General features: G+C 49.7%; 1 protein-coding gene across 4 annotated transcripts in view; it reads right to left on the bottom strand.

The window, feature by feature from the left end:
- The window catches only part of LOC119386236 (ras-specific guanine nucleotide-releasing factor 2), a 403,649-nt gene that overhangs the window by 311,770 nt on the left and 68,673 nt on the right, over positions 1-23,206 (bottom strand). For 3 of the 4 annotated variants that reach the window (XM_049413775.1, XM_049413776.1, XM_037653567.2), the window contains exon 2: positions 9,703-9,789. The exons of the other annotated variant lie outside the window; for it this stretch is intronic. In XM_049413775.1, coding sequence (XP_049269732.1) covers positions 9,703-9,789 — 87 coding nt within the window. The remainder of the gene's footprint in view (positions 1-9,702; positions 9,790-23,206) is intronic. 4 annotated transcript variants of the gene reach the window in all.

The following is a 23,206-nucleotide window of genomic DNA, read 5'->3' as shown; positions in this document are numbered from 1 at the left end:
TTAGGCCTTCATGGTGCAGTCATCGACCTCAGATCGAAGTCGATAACACTATCTACAGAAAAGCATTACCGCGATACACGCCGCCAGGGAAGCATGCCTTGAATGTGCTGGAAGACCAGGTCACCATTCCCCCTCGCTCCAGCGTCATCATTTCCGTCGGCTCTCAGAAAGTAGCAGACCTGGAAGGCGTCGTTGAAGGCGACCAGCACCCAGTTGATTAACCGCGAGATTTGCGTCGCAAGAGGAATAGCAGAGTTGCGGGGAGGCAAAGCAACAGTGATGCTCACAAATTTTAGCCGCGAGTATAAGCACGTAAACAAAGGCACGACAGTCGCCTACATCGAAGAAATTGTGGCAGCCACCAATGCTTTCGCCATCGCCGATTCTTTCGAGCCCACACCGACGAACCAAGCTCCTCAACCAGCTTTCGACGTCAATTCTAGCCTTCCGAAGCATAAACAAGAGCAGCTCAAAACCCTGCTCTTGAAATGCAGGGACTGCTTTTCGTCATCGTCAAGAATCCGCCAGACCCCAGTCGCAAAACATCGCATCATAACAGAGGAAAATGTCAGGCCACTCCGGCAGAGCCCGTACAGAGTTTCGACGCGAGAACGCGAATCCATAAAGAAACAAGTCGACGAAATGCTACGCGACATCATCCAGCCGTCGAAGAGTCCATGGCGTCACCCGTGGTGTTAGTTAAGAAGAAAGACGGAACCCTACGCTTCTGCGTCGATTATCGCCGCCTGAACCAAATCACGAAGAAGGACGTCTACCCTCTCCCACCGATAGACAACACCCTGGATCGACTCTACAACGCCAGGTACTTTTCGTCGATGGACCTCAAGACCGGCTATTGGCAATCGAAGTCGACGAGAGAGACCGAGAGAAGACTGCTTTGATAACACCAGACGGCCTCTTCGAGTTCAAGGTTATGCCCTTTGGTCTTTGCTCGGCACCTGCGACGTTTCCAGCGCGTTATGGACACCGTGCTGGCTGGATTGAAGTGGCAGACTTGCCTTGTGTACTTGGACGACGTCATTGTGTTTGCCTCAAGCTTCGACGAACACCTCCGGCGCCTTGACGCTGTACTACAAGCAATCAAGACCTCTGGCCTCACCTTGAAGCCTGAAAAGTACCGCTTTGCATACGAGGAGCTACTGTTTTTGGGTCACGTGATCAGCAAGGGTGGTGTTCGCCCAGACCCGCGGAAAACAGCTGCCATCGCTGCCTTCCCGCCCCCCACCGACACGAAAGCCGGGCGCCGCTTTCTCGGCTTGTGTGCCTACTACAGGCGCTTCGTCAAGGACTTTTCACGAATCGCCGAACCGCTAACTCACCTCACGAAGACCGACGTGCCATTCAAGTGGAAAAGGCGCAAATCGAAGCATTTCAAGAACTTAAACGACGCCTTCAAATGCCTCCGATACTAGCCTATTTCGACGAATACGCCGATACTGAAATTCACACCGACGCAAGCAGCGTAGGACTCGGCGCCGTCCTTGTGCAGAAGACTGACGGGCAGGAAAGGGTCATCAGTTATGTTAGCCGGTCGCTATCAAAGGCAGAAGAAACGAACTATTCCACAACAGAAAAGGAGTGCCTAGCGATCATCTGGGCTGCATCCAAGTTTCGCCCTACCTCTACGGCAGGCCCTTCAAAGTTGTGAGCGACCACCACGCATTGTGGTTGGCTAGCTAACTTGAAGGACCCTTCAGGTCGCCTCGCACGGTGGAGCCTACGACTTCAAGAATTCGAAATTACCGTCGTTTACAAGTCCGGAAGAAAACACTCCGACGCTGACTGCCTGTCTCGCGCCCCCGTCGACCCACCGCCGCAGGACGACAGGGAGGACGACTCCTTCTTGGGAATCATAAGTGCCGACGACTTCGCCGAACGACAGCGAACGGATCCAGATATCAGGGGCCTTGTGGAATACCTTGTAGCGTCATCATCATCGCCATTCATCATCATCGCATTTTCCAACCACCGCGTCGCGTATCTCGCGCAGCTCATGCCTAGCGCTCGAGGCGCGAGCAGTTTAGAACGAGCTCACGCTCCTGGAAGCTGACGCCGGCAGTCGCTGCCGCTCTACTTGTACCAGGGCCTTCGAATAAAAGTGGGCGAGATTTCGGCACGGTCACTTCGGCCGCCTTCACGTCTCCCTCTCGCTACAATTGGTGACCCGGACAACCACGCCCTTCGACGAGCGGCGCTGCCATGTTGCCATCACTCTGCCCGCCTGTGAAGCCGTTCCACCCGGCCTACCCCCGAGCGTGGTTTATGCAGCTCGATGCCATTCTCGCACTGAATGGCATCACGGCACAGCCGATGATGCACGCCGTACTGCTGCAAGCGCTGCCGGTTGAGCTACACCATCTTGCTGCCGCAACGACATCCAGCCCGCAGCCCTACGACGACCTCTGCGCTGCGGTGCTGGCCCGCTACGGCGAGACGTACCGCCCGCTACCGGGGACCCGTGAGTTTCAGGTTTCCCCTCCGTCAACGCGAGCGGTACCACCCGGCCCGCAGCCCTCCCATGACCACGACCTACCTTCCCCGGCTACGACTTCTCCGACCTCACGTCAGGCCACCAGCGCATCGATTCCTGCGCCCGACCACCCGCCCGACGAGGTACAGGAAGTGCCTGCTGCCATCGACCACTCCACTGAGAGCTCTGTCTTTCGACAGCCTCGGCCCACGGTCCTTCAGACTTGCCGGCCATCTGCACGTCTTCCCCGACCTCCACGGCCCACGACACTTCTGACACGTCAGGCTCCACGACGGCTACCTCGCCGCACGCCCTGGAGCCTGCCATAGACACGGACATCATGAATCCCGCTGTACGACCCCCCATTGCGGAGGCATCGTCAGCGATGTCCAACGAACCCGCCCTTTTCGACCTCGACACTGTGCGCATCTTGCCAGCAGGAGCTACCATCGTCCTCGACGTCTCCCGCAGCAGAAGTTCAGGCCCCTAACCAGCTGCGGCCGAACGTGCGTGACGCTGCGACGATGACAGAAATCCCGAGGACCACCCACCTGGCTCGCCACAGGTAGACCAGACCGCATATGCCCTACCGGCCACGCAGGCAGACAACCCCGCCTGCCGCCCCGCACACGCGCTCTCCTGCACCTACTAAACAACTTCATTCTGCGACTACAGCTGCACCGTCGTCCAGTCTCTCCAACACGGCTCCTCACACCGAGATTAGTCCCGCCACGTCGATCTGCAGCGCACGACTCGCGGCTCATCTGCAATCTACACGGCAGACTATGGAGCAGCCGCCGCCAATAATGTGCTACCGTCGCCACGCCAACTGCGTCGCCCGCCACCCAGGCGAAGTTCGCACCGACGAACGTCTAAATCAGCTGGCCAAGATGTACCACGCCTACGCTCCACTCTGTCTTTAAGTCACCTTTACCCTAGCGTGCGCACGAACCGCCAGCATCACAAGAGCTTGCGTGTGTTCCAATTTCATTGGGCCTGCACAGCGGAATTTCTCGGCCCACTACCGCTTTCCACGTTATCGGTGTCGCTCGCTCCTTCCAACAGCGTCCCTTCGTCGCGAACCTCGTCCGCTGCGCTGCTCGCAGAGTCGCCCGCCAGAGACCTCGTGATTTCCGATGGCTACTTTCACGTTAATGACCTGGACTGCCCACGGACCCTATCGTTTCGCGCCATGAACATTATTGTATATACGCTCCCATCGTTTTTTATTCATTTCGGCTTCATTTCTGCGGGAGGGAGTAATCTGTAGCGTCATCATCATCGCCATTCATCATCATCGTCATTTTCCAACCACCGCGTCGCGTATCTCGCGCAGCTCATGCCTAGCGCTCGAGGCGCGAGCAGTTTAGAACGAGCTCACGCTCCTGGAAGCTGGACACCGGCAGCCGCTGCCGCTCTACTTGTACCAGGGCCTTCGAATAAAAGTGGCGAGATTTCGGCACGGTCACTTCGGCCGCCTTCACGTCTCCCTCTCGCTACAACCTCGAGGGCAGGACCACCCGTTGTTCCGAAGGTATTCACGCGGGGACTGACGTCGTTTTTCTTGCGCAACGGTGTTCTCCTAAAGAACTCACCACTTCGAGCCGATTGCCTTCTCGTGGTACCCTCGACATTGCGGCCAGAGGTCCTCCAGGCTCTGCACGACGACCCGATGGCTGGACACCTGGGTGTTTCTCGCACGCTAGCAAGAATACAGGAGAAGTACTACTGGCCGCGCCTTTCCGCCGACGTCACTCATTACGTAAAGACCTGCTGGGACTGTCAGCGACGCAAGACACCGCCCACTAGGCCAGCCGGACTTCTGCAGCCTATCTAGTCACCTCGACGGCCGTTCCAGCAAATCGGGAAGGAATTACTGGGGTCGTTCCCGACGTCCAATACCGGAAACAAATGGATCGTCGTAGCTACCGACTACCTCACCGCTACGCCGAGACAAGGCCCTGCCCAGAGGCAGTGCCGCCGAGGTAGCGAAGTTCTTCGTTGAGAACATCGTCCTGTGTCATGGCGCCCCAGAAGTCCTCATCACCGACAGAGGTACGGCGTTTACTGCTGACCTAACTCAGGCAATACTGAGATACAGCCAAACAAGCCACCGCCGGACCACAGCGTACCACCCACAGACAAATGGCCTCACCGAGCGGCTAAACAAGACCATCGCCGACATGTTGGCCATGTATGTCGACGTCGAACACAAGACGTGGGATGCCATCCTTCCGTATGTGACCTTTGCATACAACACGGCCGTCCAAGAAACGACGCAGATGACGCCGTACAAGTTGGTCTACGGAAGGAGCCCGGCGACGACGCTCGACGCCATGCTACCCAACGTCACCGACGAAGAAAACCTCGATGCCGCCGCTTACTTACAACGTGCCGAAGAAGCTCGACAGCTCGCCCGCCTGCGCATCAAGACCCAGCAGCACACCGACAGCCGTCGCTACAATCTTCGACGACGCTTCGCGGAATACCAGCCCGACGACCGTGTTTGGGTCTGGACGCCGATACGCCGACGTGGGCTTAGCGAAAAACTCCTTCGGCGATACTTCGGGCCATACAAGGTTCTTCGACGCCTCGGCGCTCTTGACTACGAGGTGATCCCGGACGGCATTACGAACTCCCAGCGACGCCGCGCACGACCTGAAGTCGTCCATGTCGTGCGCCTTAAGCCGTTTTTTGCGCGTTAGCGAACCTGAGGACTGAATTTCTTTTCCTTTGTTATTGTAATTTATTTCTGTATGCACTTGTTTTTTTTTCTCTCTTCTATGTTCTTTCACAAGCATCGGGACGATGCTTTTCAGAGGGGGGCAATACCACGCCACTTCTTGTCTTGTTTTGATGTATTCGGTTTGACCGGCAGGGGCGGTTATCAACGCTCGACGCTGTCCGCGAAGCAGTGTTCGAGGAGCTTCGCGTCTGTAGTAGATCGTTCTGTTAAGATTGCGCCCCGCACGCGAATGTTCCAGCTTTGTCTACAGATAACGCCGCCACCAGCGATATTGCTGGAAAGTTCGATAGCGCCTGTATAAAAGCCGACGCGCTTGACCGCTTGTCAGTTGATCGACGGACGACGCCCTGTTCGCCGCTATCTTTGTACAGCGTGTATTGCTGTAGTTCTAGTTCTCATTTTCCGGCCACAAGTTTGGCCAAAATAAACAGTTTCATCCTGCAAACGCCGACTGCTGTCTTCGTCGACATCACGACCACGTGGCAGTGTCTGGCACTTTCATCAGTCAGAAATGACGTATACGTTTACTTGCATCTTTTTTTTCTGTTTCTCTTCTCGGCGAAACAGTACTGAAATAGCAACTATGAATGTTTTGAAAGCGATGTATCGCGTGATCTCTGCAGCATGAGACGCAGGCGTGGATTTCGGAATTCGCAGGTGGTGGTCGCGTGAACGAGCCGGCTCGCAGCATCAACGCCGTTCTTTCTACTCGTGTTATACGCTATTCCGCTCTTGGTGCTTTCAAGTTTGAGAACTTTTCAAGCGGAAAAACAAAGCGTCCTTGAACTTTTTTTTTATATTGTGACGGAACCTCTACATTTAATTTTATTCATTCGTCGACTGTCTGTTTGAGCGTGCGTTGATCAGATAGGAGACGGAGCCGGCGGCCTCGACTGGTGCCCTTCCAGAGGATCTCGAAGTCCAGCGAATCTTGACATGATGCGATGGGCAGTCCACATGGTGGACTCTGTCAGAATACCACTCCTTAATCATGGCAGAGGTAGAAGATAACGTTACGGAATGTTTCTTTCTGTGTACATGCGCATCTTTGGCAATGCCGTACAAGCTTCATCTTGTAATGCGCTGCCAAGAATGCGAAGAAAATGAAAGACAACGCAGGGTGATGCGCAGCACCCTGTGTTGTCTTTCGTGTTCTTCGGTCCTTGTCATTCCTGGCAGCGCATTACACGATGAAGCCGTGCCAACTAGCCCCCGTTGCAACCTTATTAGTCGTACGAGCACTGTTGGCGTTTAAGCACATTGCAAGAACACTTTCCATGCCAGGTATCACGCGTAGCAATAATTAAGTATTCAACGCCATTCCAATGATTCGGTCAGGTATAGGCGCAACGATGCTAATCTTACGCAATAGAAGAATAAAGGATCTATTTCAGACGCACGTTTGGTTTGTTACCCGGCAATGGTGCAAGGAAACAGAGAAGCGAAAGGAGGGAACAGATCGAGAAAAACTCAGAACACGTTAAATGTATACGGAAGAAATGTGTAAATGGTCGCAAGGATTTGTAGGCGTGAGGTAAAACAGTAATGCACTCGTCGCTTTCTGCACCATCGAAGCACAACGCCATCGCAGAGAGGCGTTCCCTTCTTAGAACAGCGTTGATTCTCGTCAGTGTACAGCTGGGAGGAGAAGCTCGCTCTAGACGTTGTGAAGCGGACAAAAAGCACTAAACACTGCGCAAAGGAATGGGAATTGATCAAGGGCTCGTTTTCTTTGTTGGTAGAACCTAATAAAACCAATAGACAATGAAGGTAATGAAAGTATAGGGGCATTATTTGTAGTATTGAACTGTAGTGTGGCAAGTATGATATAAATGTAAAGAATTAAAGTGGACGAAAAGACTGCTTGCCACTGGTAGGGACAGAAGGCTGCAAAACGTTGTACAAGGAAAAACGGAACTTGCGGTGGCAGGTGTGCCCGAGCAATGCTAACGGTGCAGAAGCAACATCGGTGTGTCACCTGATCTCAGAGCCTTTCTCGGGCTTATGTCCAAAAAGAAACCCGAGGCGAGTTGACCGGACCGCGCGCGAGAATGCTGATGCGCCGCTTTCGCCAGCAATCACACGCAAGCAACATCTTTCTCCTATAGGTCACTCGCCAGAGGAGTTTTCGTTAGCGCTCTCTGTTTGGTCCGGGTTTTTCCGCGCCGATAAGCTCACAGTGCCTGCGGCGAGGCCCACTAATCTCCCCATTACATACTGGGCCCCTGCAATGGCTAGTCACGTCAGCCACTGAGCCCACTCTGCGTCCAAGTGTTGGAGTTGCTTTCTTGATTTACATATATAATTTATACATTTCGCGGCGCGCAACTCAGTGGAGTGATTTGTGCTCGGGAATCTGTGCACTCCTGTTGGCGACGTGCGGGCCACCTCTGTTTGCCGTTCGCAAACGAGCGCTTGCATTCGCGATTAACGTTTATATCGCGTGGCTTTGATGTATACCTCAATAGAGCATTTTTGTTTATCCGCGTGCTTTCTTTACGTAAACTGCTGCTTAGTTTAGATGATGCGAAAGGGATGTTTATGAATAATTATTGACGTCCGGAAGTTATACACAGAATAATAATTGTTGGGGTTTTACATCCCCAAAACCACGTATTATTATGAGGGACGCCGTAGTGGAGGACTCTGGAAATTTCGACCATCTGGTGTTCTTTAACGTGCACTGACATCGCACAGTACACGGGCCTCTACCATTTCACCACATCGAAAGCCTTGTTTTGATCTGATGGCTCCTAACGGCTGTGTTTCAACTGTCTGCTGTAGAGGCACCAGCTCCTTGACGCAACTAACTTCCGCTCTCTTTTACCCTCTTATTCCCCCTCTCCTTGTGTAGGGTAGAAAACTGAACGTAGTCTAGTTAACCTAGCTGCCTTTCCTGTATTCCTTCTCTCTCTCTTCCTAGAAATAAAGCGTACATATTTAGGTCGCAGGCTTTCGAATCTCACGGCCAGCAAAACGTTAGTCATTTCGGCACGAAATCTATCACTGACGTTCCATCTGCGATTGCATTACCATCGTTCACTAGCTACGCGCAGCTGAGCGATGAGAGCAATCAAATAATTAGTCTGAGCATCATCCCACAAAATGGCCGAAAACAAAAGAGGAATAAATGGCTATCCAGAATTCCGATGCACTGTGTACCGCTATGGTCGTCGATCCAGCTTCCTCGACCTCCCTCCCGTACAGCTTCGAAAAGAACGTGCGTGTCAGAGCCGTGGGGAAGCAAGAGCCAGATTTGCCCTTGCGTAGGGAAGAACACCCTTCCGTGGCGGGAAAGAGGCGGCGTTCATCTTGGGCTGCCGGAAACATACGCGTCGCGGCCAAATTGCGACCGCGCCTGCAGCAAGAAGCAGACTGAGAGAACGAGAATCTCGCGGGGGAAAAGGAGGGGCACAAAGGAATGCGCCGCCGGCTGCATCGACAGCGGCGGCGGTGTTGGCGGTCTCGGGATAAGAATAACGCCGGTGCGGTGGGCCTGCTTGCTCCCTTCCTTGGCACGCGCACAGCCCGGCGACGAGGCATCGATTTTTCATCACCTGAGGATCGAGCCCGGGCCCGTTGCTGTCGGTGTATAGGTATATACGAGAAAGGAAAAAAGAGAACCGCCGTAAGAAAGGGCGGGGGAATAAAGTTGCGTGCCCTTGCGCGGGCATTTTCGCTTTCTGCTATTGTTACGCGTCTGTGCGCACTCGACCGTGTCTCTGCACGGTTGGCGCGTGTCTGATCGTCACCCCCTTGCCTCGGCAGTAAGAGCAACCGCGGTAATCTACGGGTACAGCGAACATCGGTTACGTATGCAGAGCACGGAGGGCAATTTTTTTCTTTCCGCACGGCCGACAGCGAGAACTTGACCTAATGAGTCTGCGATGGTCCTTCTCTACCTGTTTTTCTATTACTCTGGTGGCTCGCTTTCGTAAATAGCTACAGCTGCATTGGTGCAACAAATACCACCGGCGAGTTGCAACGCCATTCTTCAAACATGTGGTTGGCAACGCGGCATGGTGTCGCACTTCTATCGCGTTCTAGTTTCACCCGAATGATTAAATATGAAAACAACGGGCCCCATAACGTCTCGTGCGCATTGCAAGCTGTCCGTGCGTTCATACCAAAAGCGTTCGGGCACTTGTACACTGTGCGATGTTCTTTGTGCACTCTGCCTCTAGTTAAGCCGCACCTACTAAACATGCATCGTGAGGTGTGCAGAAAAGAGCAAGGGAGTGGATGGTAGCGAAGGACGAAGTAGTCAACGGTGAGCGCTATAAATCCTACCGCGTTCACTTCGATTTTACGTTGGCCGACTGCTGGTGTCTACCTGATATGACGAGAGGCGTGCAAGGGTGAGTGGTGGTGGTGGGGGGGGGGGGGGGGTATTGCCGGTAAGTAACTGTGCTCTGTAATAGCAGTACAATCATAACATACTATCGAAAACGTGAATTCTACGCACTACTTGCTGTGATTTTGTCCCGGACTTCATCGAGCCCTTCTTCGCCACCTCCGCGCGACCAGCCTTCGCCCAGGACGCTTTCACGACCTAGAACAATGGACTTCATTAACATTTCTAGCGCTCCCTGTCGGACTTTCTGCACAATACGAGTCTGCTTGGGTAATTATAAGCACACCTTCGTATACATTCTAAAGACAGGCCTTTTTTTCAGAAACGAGCAAGTTACGGCGGACAACGGAAAAGCACAAATGCGTGCACCCTTTTCTTTTTTTTTTTTAACGAGATGGCTTATTTCCTCCCGAGTCATTCACGTCCGCAAAGCATATCACTCCTAACTGCTTCTTCCGACTGGCCCGAAACTTTCGCTAATATTATATCCGTCATCAGCACTAACTACAATTTATCATGCAATTCTTCCGTAAATGTTTTTGTCAGAACGGGCCCTGCTGTTTTAGGAATTATGTGGGGGACACACGAATAAGGCGGTAACTTTGCAAGCCATGCTTATGCAACCCTCCTTTTCCTTCGGACAAAACTTCATGGAAGAAACTTCCGTCGCGTACGTTTTGTAAACAAGTGTTCGTCCGACATGCTTGAGACGTCGCCTATCGGTATCGTTCTAGTGAAATATTTGTGGCTCCAATTACCACTTAGTGTCTCTTACTGTTAGCAAATGCGGCATTGTGTCCGAAGTCATAAGTTCGCGTATGTTCTGAGCAATGGTTACTGTATGTTTTCACTTATATGTCGGAGTGACTCTAAACATTCACCTGTGGGACATATATTGAACTCAACGAACACATTCGAGATTCCAGGAAGAGAGAGAGCATAGGAAAAATATGAACTGCTTAAGGGGTTAAATAAACAAAAGACGCAAAAAATAAAACACTTGTAAAGTGGCTAGCTTCTACAAGTAAATAAAAAACAATTTTTTCGTCATCCTGCGCAAATACAAGCACAGTTTTGAGAAAGTCTGCTTTAACAATAGCACTCAGTCAATTGAAGCCGTCAACGCAAACGGCAAAATCAGTCACGCGACGACGACAGGAAGAAGCTACGCGTATGCACACGGTCATTAGATGGAGATGTCGGTATAATGGAAAGCACAGCTCTGAGGAGGACGCTGAACCGAGCCTAGTGGCGTCCGCTTCCAAAGCTTCTTAACGATGGCGTATGAGACCCCGTAGAATTTTTCTCCGTTTGAAATAGAAAATTCTTAAGTTCCAATCATCCACAAAATGGCTAGCTCTCAAATCTAGTCGACGAAATTCCCATGTTTCGAGAGGAAGCGGGTGAACATGACAACTAATACGAGACGCATGAATCATTTATCAATCGCAGACTCATGCAACAATTGTGACTGTCAGAAATTTAAACCTGGTAGCCCCAAGACAGGCCGCCCTGAACAATACTGTAAGAACGCGCCATCGTTATAAAAATGCCGACAGACGACAAAAAAATAGGTACGAGCAAAAGACGGCGATGCTGTAAATGATATAGCGTCACTCAGCAGTGATAGATTGTGCCTCAGCGAACACAAGCACTGCTTTTTTTCTCTCTCTTTTTTTGTGCTCGTAGTACGGCTTTGAAAGCGACGAAAACTGGGTGACAGGTGTCGCGCGCATGCTGTCATTTATGTCTCCAAGCTCCGAAGGATTGGAACGTTTCATAAAGCGGCTTGCACAAGAGTGATGAATCACCCGAGAACAAAAAATATATATTAGTAGCAACAGTAGTGACGAAAGAAAGGTATACCCCGAGGCTACTGAACTTGAAAAGCGGACTTTTTTCCCTCTTTTTCAGAAGCGCAAGTTTGTTGAGAAAAAAAAAGGAGCGAGATTTCCAGAGAGAGGCGTACGAAGCGCGTCACCTCGAAAAGAATACATTTGTCGCACGTTGCTAGCTCTCGAAATAGCTGGGACTTCGCGTTATGAAATACTTAATAACGCGGTGCACATTCGCCGCGCATGGCGCTCACTACTACTGTGGAACAATTCTTTTCAGACACTTTACTCAACTCCCGCTTCCATGTTCCTTGCCAGAAGAACAATGGGCACTTGACCATTTTTTTCTTTCCTTCATTCATGCTGCATACGCAACTTGTTACGTTTCATTCTCCTTATACTATTGCTCTCCTGCCACGCTTACGCATTAAAAAGAAAGCAGCCGCCATTACTCCAACTGAACAAACGTTTCTTCTATGCATATTTAGCTTATTACCGCGAAACCCAAATCCGAGTACTCGCGAAAGAGAACTCAAGCGTGTTAACCTTTATTTCTTGCCTCTGTGAGCACACCGATACAAAAAGACATGGCTGATCCCTCCGTCATAAGAATCGGTATAACACGAAAGTGAAGCGTGTCTTCACAGAAGTAGTGCTTATTGTGTAGTGATATATGAGAGCCTGTACAATGCCTATTCGTGTTTGGCAGCTATAGCACCGTTTGACGTAGATGCACCCATGGTGACAGCATGTCTCTATCGCGACGACTAACGCCCATGATCATGATTAAACCGTTGTGGTAGCTGACGTTGTGAACAGATATTTAGACACAGCGAATCGTGAATCCCGCATAAGGATGATATCAACAAGCTCATAATCAACACTGGTACCCGGTATGCACTTCTTCAAAGCGTCGTCAATTAAGGAGAGAAACGGCATGGTGTGCGCTTTCTAGTAATGGGTAGCCGACGCCTGTGCTCATGCATACATAACACACACTGCGCTTCGGCAACACGGGAGGTAGAGGTTCGTAGCCTGAGCCGCAAACGCGTGCGTCCCGCTGGCCTCTATCTCTCAGGCGCTGCTCTCGCTCCACCAAGGCACGACATTCACCCGTCGAAATAGCGTCCTTTCTGCAACGCATATTGCAGCAGTTTTGTTAGTCGGTGCTCGCGCCATTGAAGCAGTCGGCGGCGGAGAAATCCCGTTGGTGCACGTGGAAGCTGCACTACTCCGATGAGCCGACGCACGCTAACACGAAGCCAAAGGCAAAGAACGTAACTGCGTCAAGGGTGCCTCGGTGACGCCAGCGCGGCCACTCTACCTCTCGGTATCGAGACGCTTTAACCATGACCTCCGATATCGCGTGCAATCTCGGAGTAAGCGCTAGTAAGTGTCGATCGTGAAGCATTACTTCTTTTCACATCTCACAGAGGGCGGCACCGCCCCGCTCCGCCCCGCTCCGCCCGCCGCGAAAGAGAATGTGTGAAAGATATAAGGCGCGTTCGCGCCGTGTCTAGCATCTCCCGAGTTAGCTTTGTCGGTAGAGCAACGTCGTGGGTTCGATTCCCAGCGGGGTATCTTTTTTCTTGGTTATTGTCTTTCTCACCCGTTGGCGTCTATTTTATCAACGTCATATCCGTGACGGATGTTCTAGGTGGACCCCGGCATAAAACACTTTCGTGTTAAAACACTAAAGTCTTATCGCTACAAAATCCAGTTCAGCATAGTAAATAATAAATTATTTATGAGTTGCCTGAAGCATGAAACACGGAAAGCTCATACGAGCGTGTCTGTAATGTTTCATGAACTGTGCGTTGCGTTCGCATTATTCAAAATTCTGAGGTATTACAGTCGGCACATAACAAGAATGATAAGCTGCGCTTTGCATGGTTAAAAAAGATATCATGCGGTGCTTCGTACGTTTAAAATCGAGCCCTTTGCTGAAAATAAGATTAAAAATGGCTACGAGGCTAGTTACAAAATAGACTACATTGCCCGCATGTAACCACCAGTGGCTTCTCAAGAGCGTCAAAATTTGATTAAAGTCGCTGCGCTCTTCCGATAGCTTCACGGGAAAGGAAGTGTCTTCGTCTGAGCAGCGGGCTCTGTAATCTTGACTATGTCAATCGTTTAGCATAAAGCTACACGCTAGCATGCGACAGGTATGTAAGTTACAGGAAAAAAAATAAATGAACAACGTGGAGGAAAAAAGCACGAGCCCCTGTCGTTGCCGGTGCTCGTTAACTCTGCACCAAAGACGAGCGTCTCCATTCTCAAAGACTGCTTATCGAAACCCCACGGCTACGCCACCATCGAACCCAAAGATGGTGGCGCGCGGGTAGAACATACATGCTGCAAGCAAAAGAGGCAAGCGCACGTCTCATTTCTCTCGAGAACTTCGCGGTTTTTTAAATGAAAAGTGATAGAGCCCCGCACTTTTGATTCATAACGCGCATTGAAGCTTTTCTTTTTTTCTGTGCCGTCTTCTAGAGTGGCAAAAACGGAGAAGAGAAAGCGTGCATGAGCGAACATCACGACACGGAACGTTAACGACCAGGCTATTGAAAAGAAAGAACGGCGTGCCGCGGCGGAATGCTGCGTGCCGAGTCGACGTATGCGAACTGTCCTCTTTATTTGCGTGCAGTATCGCTTTGGCTACATAGGCAAGACGTCGAATTGAGATAACTGTTTTTTCCTTGCAGGCATCGGAACGCCCCATGTGCAAGCAAGAACATGGTTCACAAAGAAACCAGTCACTAGTAATTCTCAAAGTAATAGCAGTATATGTGCTCATTTCTTTCTTTTACCCGCCACGGTAGTCTAGTGGATATCGTCCTCGACCGCTATCCCGAAGGTCGCGGGATCGAATCCTGGCCTCAGCGGTCGCATTTTGATGGAGGAGCAATGCTATAGAGGCCCGTGTACATAGATTTAGGTGCACGTTAAATAACACCAGATGGTCAAAATATCCGGTGCCCTCCACTACGGCTTACCTCATAATAATATCGTGGTTTTGGGGCGTAAAACCCCTACAATTATTATTATCATTTCTTTTAAGGAAATTACAAGGTAAATTCCATCACGGAACGCCTTGTTTACAAGCATGCAAGGTACTGCACATCTTCACCGCGATATTTTTCAAGGCGTTCATTGTAGCTTTATTAATTAAACTCTCAGCCAAAGCTTTGCGCTTAGGCTTTTAGTAGATTTGGTTTATCTTGTGACCCAAGCATAATTTATGATCCTTTTAACACTTTTAATTGCTGAAATCGATATTTGCATGCCAAAGGAAGGCATGGCAGGAATGTTTTTGTATAACGTTTCTAGCACCGAAGATAACTCAAGACACTATTTATAAATATACTCGTATCTTTGGCTAACCCATGCGCGCTCCGAAGCGTCATGTGGTATTTGAGTCAGTGTTCAGTTACTTGCTTTTCAGCTAACGATAGACAGAATAATTGGCTATTAACGTGACCTCTGTTATTTAGCCGGTATTTTATGGACGTTTTCAGTGGGAAGCCTTTGGTTAAGCAGTTGTTTTGGTTGGCCTCGGTAGGCTTTAGTTAATCACGAATGCGTTACGTACTCGTTTAGTGATCGCACATGCCACGTTTCTCTATCAGTGCTATTTCTGTAAGTTGACGTCGAGATTTGTATTGCTTGAATTAAAAAGTGTAAAAATTCGCATATCCTTAAGCTGAGAAAGAGGCGTAAAAGAAAGGCAGGGAGGTTATATATTATATCGCTATATTTTTTATCGTAACATGCGCAGTTTTCTTGTGCATCTTCAGAAATTAAAAAAAAAAAATAAGGGCAGCTGATGCTGCTCACAGACACTACCAACCTGTGACAGCAATGCAAAGCCCAGATACCATGGATATTCGCGAAGACACTGAGCTTCCTGCGGCGGGAAACTGTGGCATCTAGCTTGCACATGAGAAATGAAAACCATGACCTGTTAGATATCGGTGTGCTATCTCTTGTGTTAGCTGATGTCTTTACCACGTTTTGTTGCTATTGCGTTGGCTCTTCTTCTTTTAGTGATTGAGCATGTGTGCCCAAGACTTTTCAGGCAACACAATACGAAACACTGTGAACGATGGATGTAATTTTCTGCCGCATGCAAAATTTTGCGTGATTACACAACTCTGAGCCGCGTGTGGGACACAACAGGCTTCAGACAAAGCTATTGACTAGCCAGTAGTAAGACTTGAACGCAATAGCGATATTCGGACTGCTCGTCATCGCACTGTTTCGCTTGTCATTATGTTCAGTCGCCCAGCTAGCCAGCCAGCCCCCCACACGCAAACACAAACGCACGCCCACACACGCACACACACGCACACGACGTACGTATAGTAAAGGTAACGGTTTCTGCCCTCTTCAACAGCCCTTTTATGACAAGAGTGTACCCCTACGTGTGTACAAGAGAATGCGCGCACTAATGTGCGTCCTTTACACAGCTGGCGTAATCTTCCTCACCAGCTGCGCTGCACTGTTTTAGGGAGACCGAGTGATGGAGCAGCGCCAAGCGCGAAAAGATAAAATAATGACATACATAAGAACACGAGACGCGAGGAACAAGAACAGAACAGGCATGTAATCGACCCGTCCATTATTAATACCCATAGTCTCGGCGCCTTGCAAGTGAACCACCGCACTCTATGCCACAGAAGCCCAGCACGAAAAACAACGAAAGAGGCAAAGAAAACCGCAGCGAGCGGGCATTTTCCTCCGCGAGGTTGCAACGGGCACACCGGTACACGAAGGGGCTCATTCGTGCGAACGGGTGGCACGGCCGAGGAGACCGGGTTTTGAGCTGCGTTCCTGCCCGTCGTCTCGGCGGCTGCAGGCTTGATTCCTACCGACGACCCCGAGCTCAGGTATGAGGTGGAAAAGAGAAGAGAACAACGTTGAAAAAAAGAATGAAGAGCGGTAAACGTACGCACGAGCGAGAACAGAAATGCAGTCTTTAAACGACGCTGAATTTCTTCGCCACGTTGCTTTTTCTTTTTCTTTTGCTTCTGCGGTCTCCGTAGCGAAGAAGCGAGCTTGAGGAAACGGGCCAAGAGTAACACGACAAGAAGAGGCGAGGAAGAAAGAAGGTATGCTTCGAGAGAAAGCGGCGGAAAGAAGTTCAGCGGATGATTTCCTTTCAGTTCTTTTCTCTCTTTTTTTTCGTTATTTAAGAAGAGTAAGAAGAAGGGCTTTCTCGGGATAATGTGCGAACGTGGGGCCACCGCGGCTACGACGAAATTAATCGATAATGCAAAGAAGAGCTTCGGCCACGCCACGGGGAATTGGCGACGGGGCCCCTTTCTTAACCGCGCTCCTTCGCGCCTAAGGCAAAATAAATAAATAAATAAATAAATAAATAAATAAATAAATAAATAAATAAATAAATAAATAAATAAATAAATAAATACAACTGACCTAAAGGATGAACATAGAAGGAAAAAAATAGGCGAATGAATGCAAAAAGCTATTCTCGGATGACGAGGCACCGCAAATGTAGCGTATCTCTTTTCAACAGCGCCAAACCAACAGGCGCGGTGGACGGTGAAGGGGTGCTACGGCTGAATGAAAGTTCATCTTGCGAGGACCGCGCGTAAGTGCAAACGCGCCCGTGCACATTTCACAACTAACGAAGATGTACAGAAACGCACACCATTATAGTCCGCATACGCGTCTACACGCACACGCATGCACGCACAAACAACCAGCTCGCACAAACTGCCAAGGCCTAGGCAATTGCGCTACCTACAATGCAGTCTCCCGGCTTCCCTTTTTGCATAGGGTGCCTTTGAAAAGCGTGACTCGTGTTTGCGTTAGCAGGAGCCCCCTCGAGCTGTGCCTGCTCGCGCAGCGAGTCGGTCAGCGCCGGCTGATAAAAGCGTGTCGGCTGCCGGACGCGCCTACCGAGTGCGGTGTGCCAGGGTCGTGGGTTAGAGTCATTACGTATGCGTGGAAGCGATGCTCTTCTGTTGAGCTCGGCGCCTAGCTTGCTCTTGGCTGTGTTTTCTTTTGTTCGTCCCCTTGTGTAAAGCACATGATTCGGCGAAAACAAGGACGCGGCGCTGGCTGGGAGCACTTCACTCACTCCGAGTGGAGCACGCGCGAGGGGTTGAAGCGAATGTCGCTAATGGCGAAGAACGCTTTACTTCAAAGGGCGCCTTGAGTGATCGAGGCCACGTCAGGGAGAACTTATTTCGCCTTTTCTTTGCTTGGCGCGTCTCTCAGACTTTCGAGCGCTCAGACTGTTAACCGAGCACATCTTCCAAGCAATACACAGTTCTCTTTTCGCACCACCGAATTCAGAAAATGCAAGACAGAAATGTTTTCTCTAACCTTGCAAGAAACCGAAAGTTCCATAGAACTTTCAATTTTTCAGCCGCTGTTCACTCGTGTTATTCTGCATTCCATGAAATTTGGTATGTGTTTTCTTGCGGAGCACCAAGCGTATTCAAAAGCAACATGGCCAGAGCGTTGCATTAAATACCCGCAATTGTATCATGTTCTTTTTTAATGAGTTCGTCAGAACCCTCGTTGTACGATATAAGGCCTTATGTTTCAAGTTACCTCTTACTACTCTAAGGCAAGGCGTAACATACCTATTTTTGTATTCGTGAGGGTTCTTCGCCATTGGCTTATTGCCGTCGGTAATAACGAATCCAGCGTCAGGATTGGCGAAAGATTTCCGTGCTATTTTCAGCACGGGGTTGTGAGCTAATCAGATTAACAAATGCTTTTTTATACAAGTGCTGAAAATGGCGATCTTACCGCCAGAGTTATCAACATGATCAGAAAAGACTGAAACATAATGAGTCGCTATAACAAGATAAACGCTTATTTGATGAGAAGTGAAGGTTAACGTTATTTCTGAGTATAAAACATAAGCAGTTGGATCACTCTATACCCGCCGTATCTCACCGCCGCAATCTAAATATAAGAGAACAGAGAGCAGGCTAAAAATGGGCAGGTGCAGTCTTTCTTTCGGTTTTTTCGTAAGGTATCTCGGCTGTGCAGATGCCCCGAATTTATGGTTATCCCGTACGATCCTTATTTTCCGCGATAATCACATTACCAGGGCATAATTGTATTTCGCCGCGTCAGAACGCAAGCGCCGCCGCAATGAGGTCTTGAAGCCGCGGCCTCGGTCTCAACTCAACTGAGCCACCGCGGCGAGTGCGCATCTTTGTCTTGGTCAGCGCATTACAAACGCAATTGAGAAACGTGACATGTCTGTTCAAGCACGCCCCGGCTAAAGAAGAAGGTCAGCTTATTTGTCAAGCCCGCTCGTCGCGCCGCGGAACATCCGGGTCACGTAGCAGACATTTAGCAACACCGGGGCTTCGCGAGATGACCAGCGTGTGTACTTCGCGCTTCAGGCGCTTAAACCTGGAAAGCGAGCCGCGAGCAAACACTTGCGTCATCGCGCATTTTTCTTCGCAGCTTCCATCGCCGATGCTGTAGCTGGGCTCCAAAAAAGTTTCTTCCTTCCACTCGTGCTCGAGCGACGCAAATATGCGCATACCTCTCGCTGCATTAGCGGGTGCGCGCGGAGCTCGAGATCTGCAGTCGATAGCCGCACGGCCAGCGTCCACGCCAGGAAGCTTGGACGCTCGAATTAATGACGACCCGCTTCGCAGACACGCCGTGGTCGTCCGGAGACGGCGGCTTAACGCGCTCACGACTCGGGCTACACTTTGCTGGCGACACAGCCGCGAACCAAGGGCGCCCAACTGCGGGGACCCAAGAACAGCCCTTGACAACCGTTGTACTACACCTATTTTATTTGTGCGTGCTTACGATATGTAAGCGGTACGTGTTCACGCACACGCGTGTCTGTACATGCGTGCGCTGATGCACTCGCTCGTTGGGGCTCGTCGAATGGCGGGCACTCTAGATGCATGCCTGAAGAGTATACCGACGCACTCGCACAAACTGGCCGGTATATGCAGTACACGGGCGGTCGAACACGCTTCGAACGCACGCCAGCATAAGCACGCCAGCGCGCTCTCGCAACTCCGCGCCCATATATTTTATGAACACTCGGCTGCAAGCGCGCAACGAGCGAGGCTCTGTATGCGTGTGTCCCGGAATACCGAACACCTTTGCGACACAAGGTGGCTTGTGGGGGAGACGCTCCCTGTTAGGGTGAAGTTGTCTCCGCACAGAGCGGAAGATCGCTGTTTCCACATAGGTTGCTGCTGCCTGAACCATTTTAACGCACGCAGATTCAACACGATCATTCTAGAGCTATGATTTAGTCAGGGTAGCGACACCGTGAGGCAGTAATTCCTCCTCTGTGACTTCTCTTGCTCCTCTCCCGTCCCATGTGCAGGGTAGTTTACCGGGTTCAGCCCTGGTTAACCTCCCTGACTTTCTTTTATTCTTATTCTCTTCTCCATTGTGCTCACCTAATACTTCGCTTTCCTTTTGAGTCCAGCGTACATTTTCTTGCTGAAAGGTATCAATAAAAGAATAAAGAAGATCTGTCGTCTTAAGCCCCTCAAAATCTCAAATTTAAGAACCATTGAGACTTGTCTCAGCACCTAATAGTCAACGCTTTCATTTTTCTTAAACACTCTTTGTCCGAAACACATAAAAGAGCGTGCATCGTCACTATAACATGTAAATGGTTAAAACGGATGCTTGGGCGAGTTAGTTCGTACTTAAGAAAGATTGAACAGCGCATCACAGCTACCACGATCAGTTCCAGTTCCTCCATCCAGTTCAGCGCCGTATCTGTGCGTCTTTCTCATACAAATTGTTGCCTGTTATGTGTCCGTTTCAAGCAAGGAAACCCTCACGCCACTTAGAATGCTCGCATTTACCCACACCACAGCTCTCGTCTACATTGCAACGAATGTCGGGATTGCACACGCGTCCACTCCAGTACGCGAAAGCGCTCCTCCGAACCGAGGGCATAACTAATGGCGACCGCCTCTTCTTCGAGCGAGCAAACCCGAGTGACCACACAGTGTACTCTTCTCCTGCGTGCTCTCAAAGTGGGGGCCAACGAGAAGTGAATCACTGGGTGGGAGAGACACCCTTTTGCACAACCTGTGCCCGCGCATTATACTTGCGCGATTCCTCTGATGGGCCACGCGCGCGTGCATGCGGCCTAGGTGCTTCCTCGGGCGCGAATGACAAACGAGACATCTTCCGGTCAACGCTACGGTGTAAACACATTACGTTCTAAACACCGAGATGATTTCGAGCGAGTCACTTCCAAAGGGTGGTTCGCTTGGCTTCCTTTCTGCTTTTTAAATTTTTTTAAAGAGCAGCTTGGTTGCTGCTTTTTTGTCCTCTTTTCTTTTGTTTTTTTTTAATAAGCACGCTTTTCTCAAAGCATTAATTTAAGAACCCATGACCGGGGCTAACCGACACTGAGGCACATGTGCTAGCTGTACTTGACAGCGCAAGTGCAGAGAGGCTGTTTTTTTAATAATTTTTATATGATGTATGCTCGCACGGCATCTTCTCTCTTTGCTAAGTAATATCGTGTTACCCACTGCACACTATTTGCCAACTTATTTTAAAACGATGCCCTTATTTTTTTTAACAAGAACACGTTGTAACGAGTTAGACTTCATTTTTTTAAAGGACCGACCATAACCCGACCGTGAAGCCAGTGTATTGAGTTTACAACTTTTTATCTTATTTCACAAGCGAATAACATAGCTAAGCCCACCAGCATGTTACCTTTTTTTAAAAGTTCATTGTTTAAAGACAAAATACCTCCTGTAACAGTTTACTGTGAAAAAAATGTTGTTTAATAATTAAAATTCTATTTTTTCTATAAGCACGACGTCGATGCAATACACATATGTGCGGAGCAAAACGGATGACTTGAACAAGTTACAATGCAACAGTTCTTGCAACGTAGGACGAAAAATAGTAATATAGGATAAGCATATCAACGTTCGCTGTAAGAGCAATGGCACTAGAATTAAGCTTTGACGCCTCCTTCCATCTTTCTTTCCCCTTCCCCTTAGGGTTGGGTAGGAAGCCAGAGACGCTGGTGATCGGCGCTTTGTCAGACTTTCTTTGCCTTTACGCCGATCCCCTAGGCAACTATGTATACTGGTTGTCTGAAATAAATATGATATGATATGATAATTCCGCTTAACGTCCCTGCCTTTCCCACTTGTATCTTTCTCTCTCGCTCTCTTTCTTTCTCTCTCTACTTTGACACTTCCATTTTTTTTTCTGTAGCTATTGCGAGTTGCGCAATGCATATGAAGCATTAATAATCCATATATTACACTATCAAAACGACAAGTTAGAAAGCTGTAGCAGTTAAGTTATATTCAGCTAGCAAAGTCGTAAGCGCGGAAACTAAATTTTGCGACGGCGCATATTCTGTCTTTGGTCGTCGACCTCTTAAGCCTGAAAACTTCCCAGATAACGATCGATCTTTTTTTTTTTTTTCTTAGAACAGCGTGTCCACTGCCCACGGCGTGCTTCTCGTCATCGTTGTTCAAATGCGCGAGATATCGGTCCCCTTTAATAAAGCTATCGCTCCAACTGCTAAAATTTGTGTTGCATAATATTAATAATATCTGGGGTTTAACGTCCCAAAACCACGATATGATTATGAGAGACGCAAATTTGTGTTGCAATATACAGGAGGTGTTATGTATTACCGGTTGTCGTTGCGATATTTCTTGCACAGTTCGTTCGCAAAACGCGTGGCTATGTAAATAGAATGAAATGCTGAATTAGTATCTTTTATTTTATAATGCCGCAATTTCTCGACACATGAAGGGTACCTTCATGACGCAGGAAAGGTGGTGCCAGCTTGCTACGCTCACGATTCTCTAACCGCATGCCCTATCCACTCGCATGACGTCACGGCAGCGAAATTCTGGGCCCTTTTTTTTTTCATTTCTTGTCTGCGTGAGAGTAGACATTCGCCAAGTAATAGTTGTTACGTCTTGTGCTTGCGCAGCAACGTTTCTGCTTAGGCGGCGCTTTCTTTCGTGAGCACGAATGAGGCCCCAATAACTGTGGACGTCGGCAGCCGTAAAGAACATCGCGGAAAACGATCAATTTCTGCCCTCCCGATGAGGGCAGGTGAAAGAGGAGACGACGATCGAGAATAGAATGGAACAGGTGGCCAGCCAGCGGTGTATGCCGAGCGCACAGCGGGGTGCGGTCCGCCGATGGATCTCCGTAAGTGACCTACTCTGGGAGCCGAGTGATTGTAGGCGGGCAGGCCTAGACGCCACCGCAACTGCCGTCAGGAGAAATGTACTACGTGCGAAACCATAAACCGGGGAGCGTGAAAGAATAAACGCAACGGGAGAAGGTCGATTTCCTTTTCGGTCCTAGATGGCGATACAGCGAGGAGGGGAACAAGATAGGATTGCTCGATGTGCACGCAGAAGCCTCTTTCGGACTGGCCTCATTGCAATGACTGCAATGGATACATTACGTCGCACACGCAGTCACTGTTGATGCGAGATTGAGTGACAATCGGTCCGGTTCCGCTGCCCCACGAGAGGAGGTGGTGCCCTCTCGTCCCGGCACCGACATCTCTCGTTGGCTTGGGGCCTTACAGGGTGGCGCACTCGAACAAACAGGATTATAAGTGAAAACATTTCGGTTGTCGCTGTCTCTACTCGTTCAGGCTTCAATACCAGCAGTAAAACGGGACCAGAGAAACCTCTGACTCTTAAATTCAATTTCGACCAGACCCAAGGGCATATAAATAGTGCTGTATAGTGCTCAATAAGGATTCAATGGGGGCTAGTTGGTACTGCATT

Source organism: Rhipicephalus sanguineus, chromosome 3 (genome assembly GCF_013339695.2).
Source record: "Rhipicephalus sanguineus isolate Rsan-2018 chromosome 3, BIME_Rsan_1.4, whole genome shotgun sequence".
In the NCBI taxonomy this organism is placed as follows: Eukaryota; Metazoa; Arthropoda; class Arachnida; order Ixodida; family Ixodidae; genus Rhipicephalus; species Rhipicephalus sanguineus.
The sequence above is the reverse complement of the archived record's forward strand: the minus strand, read 5'-3'. Positions and strand labels throughout refer to the sequence as shown.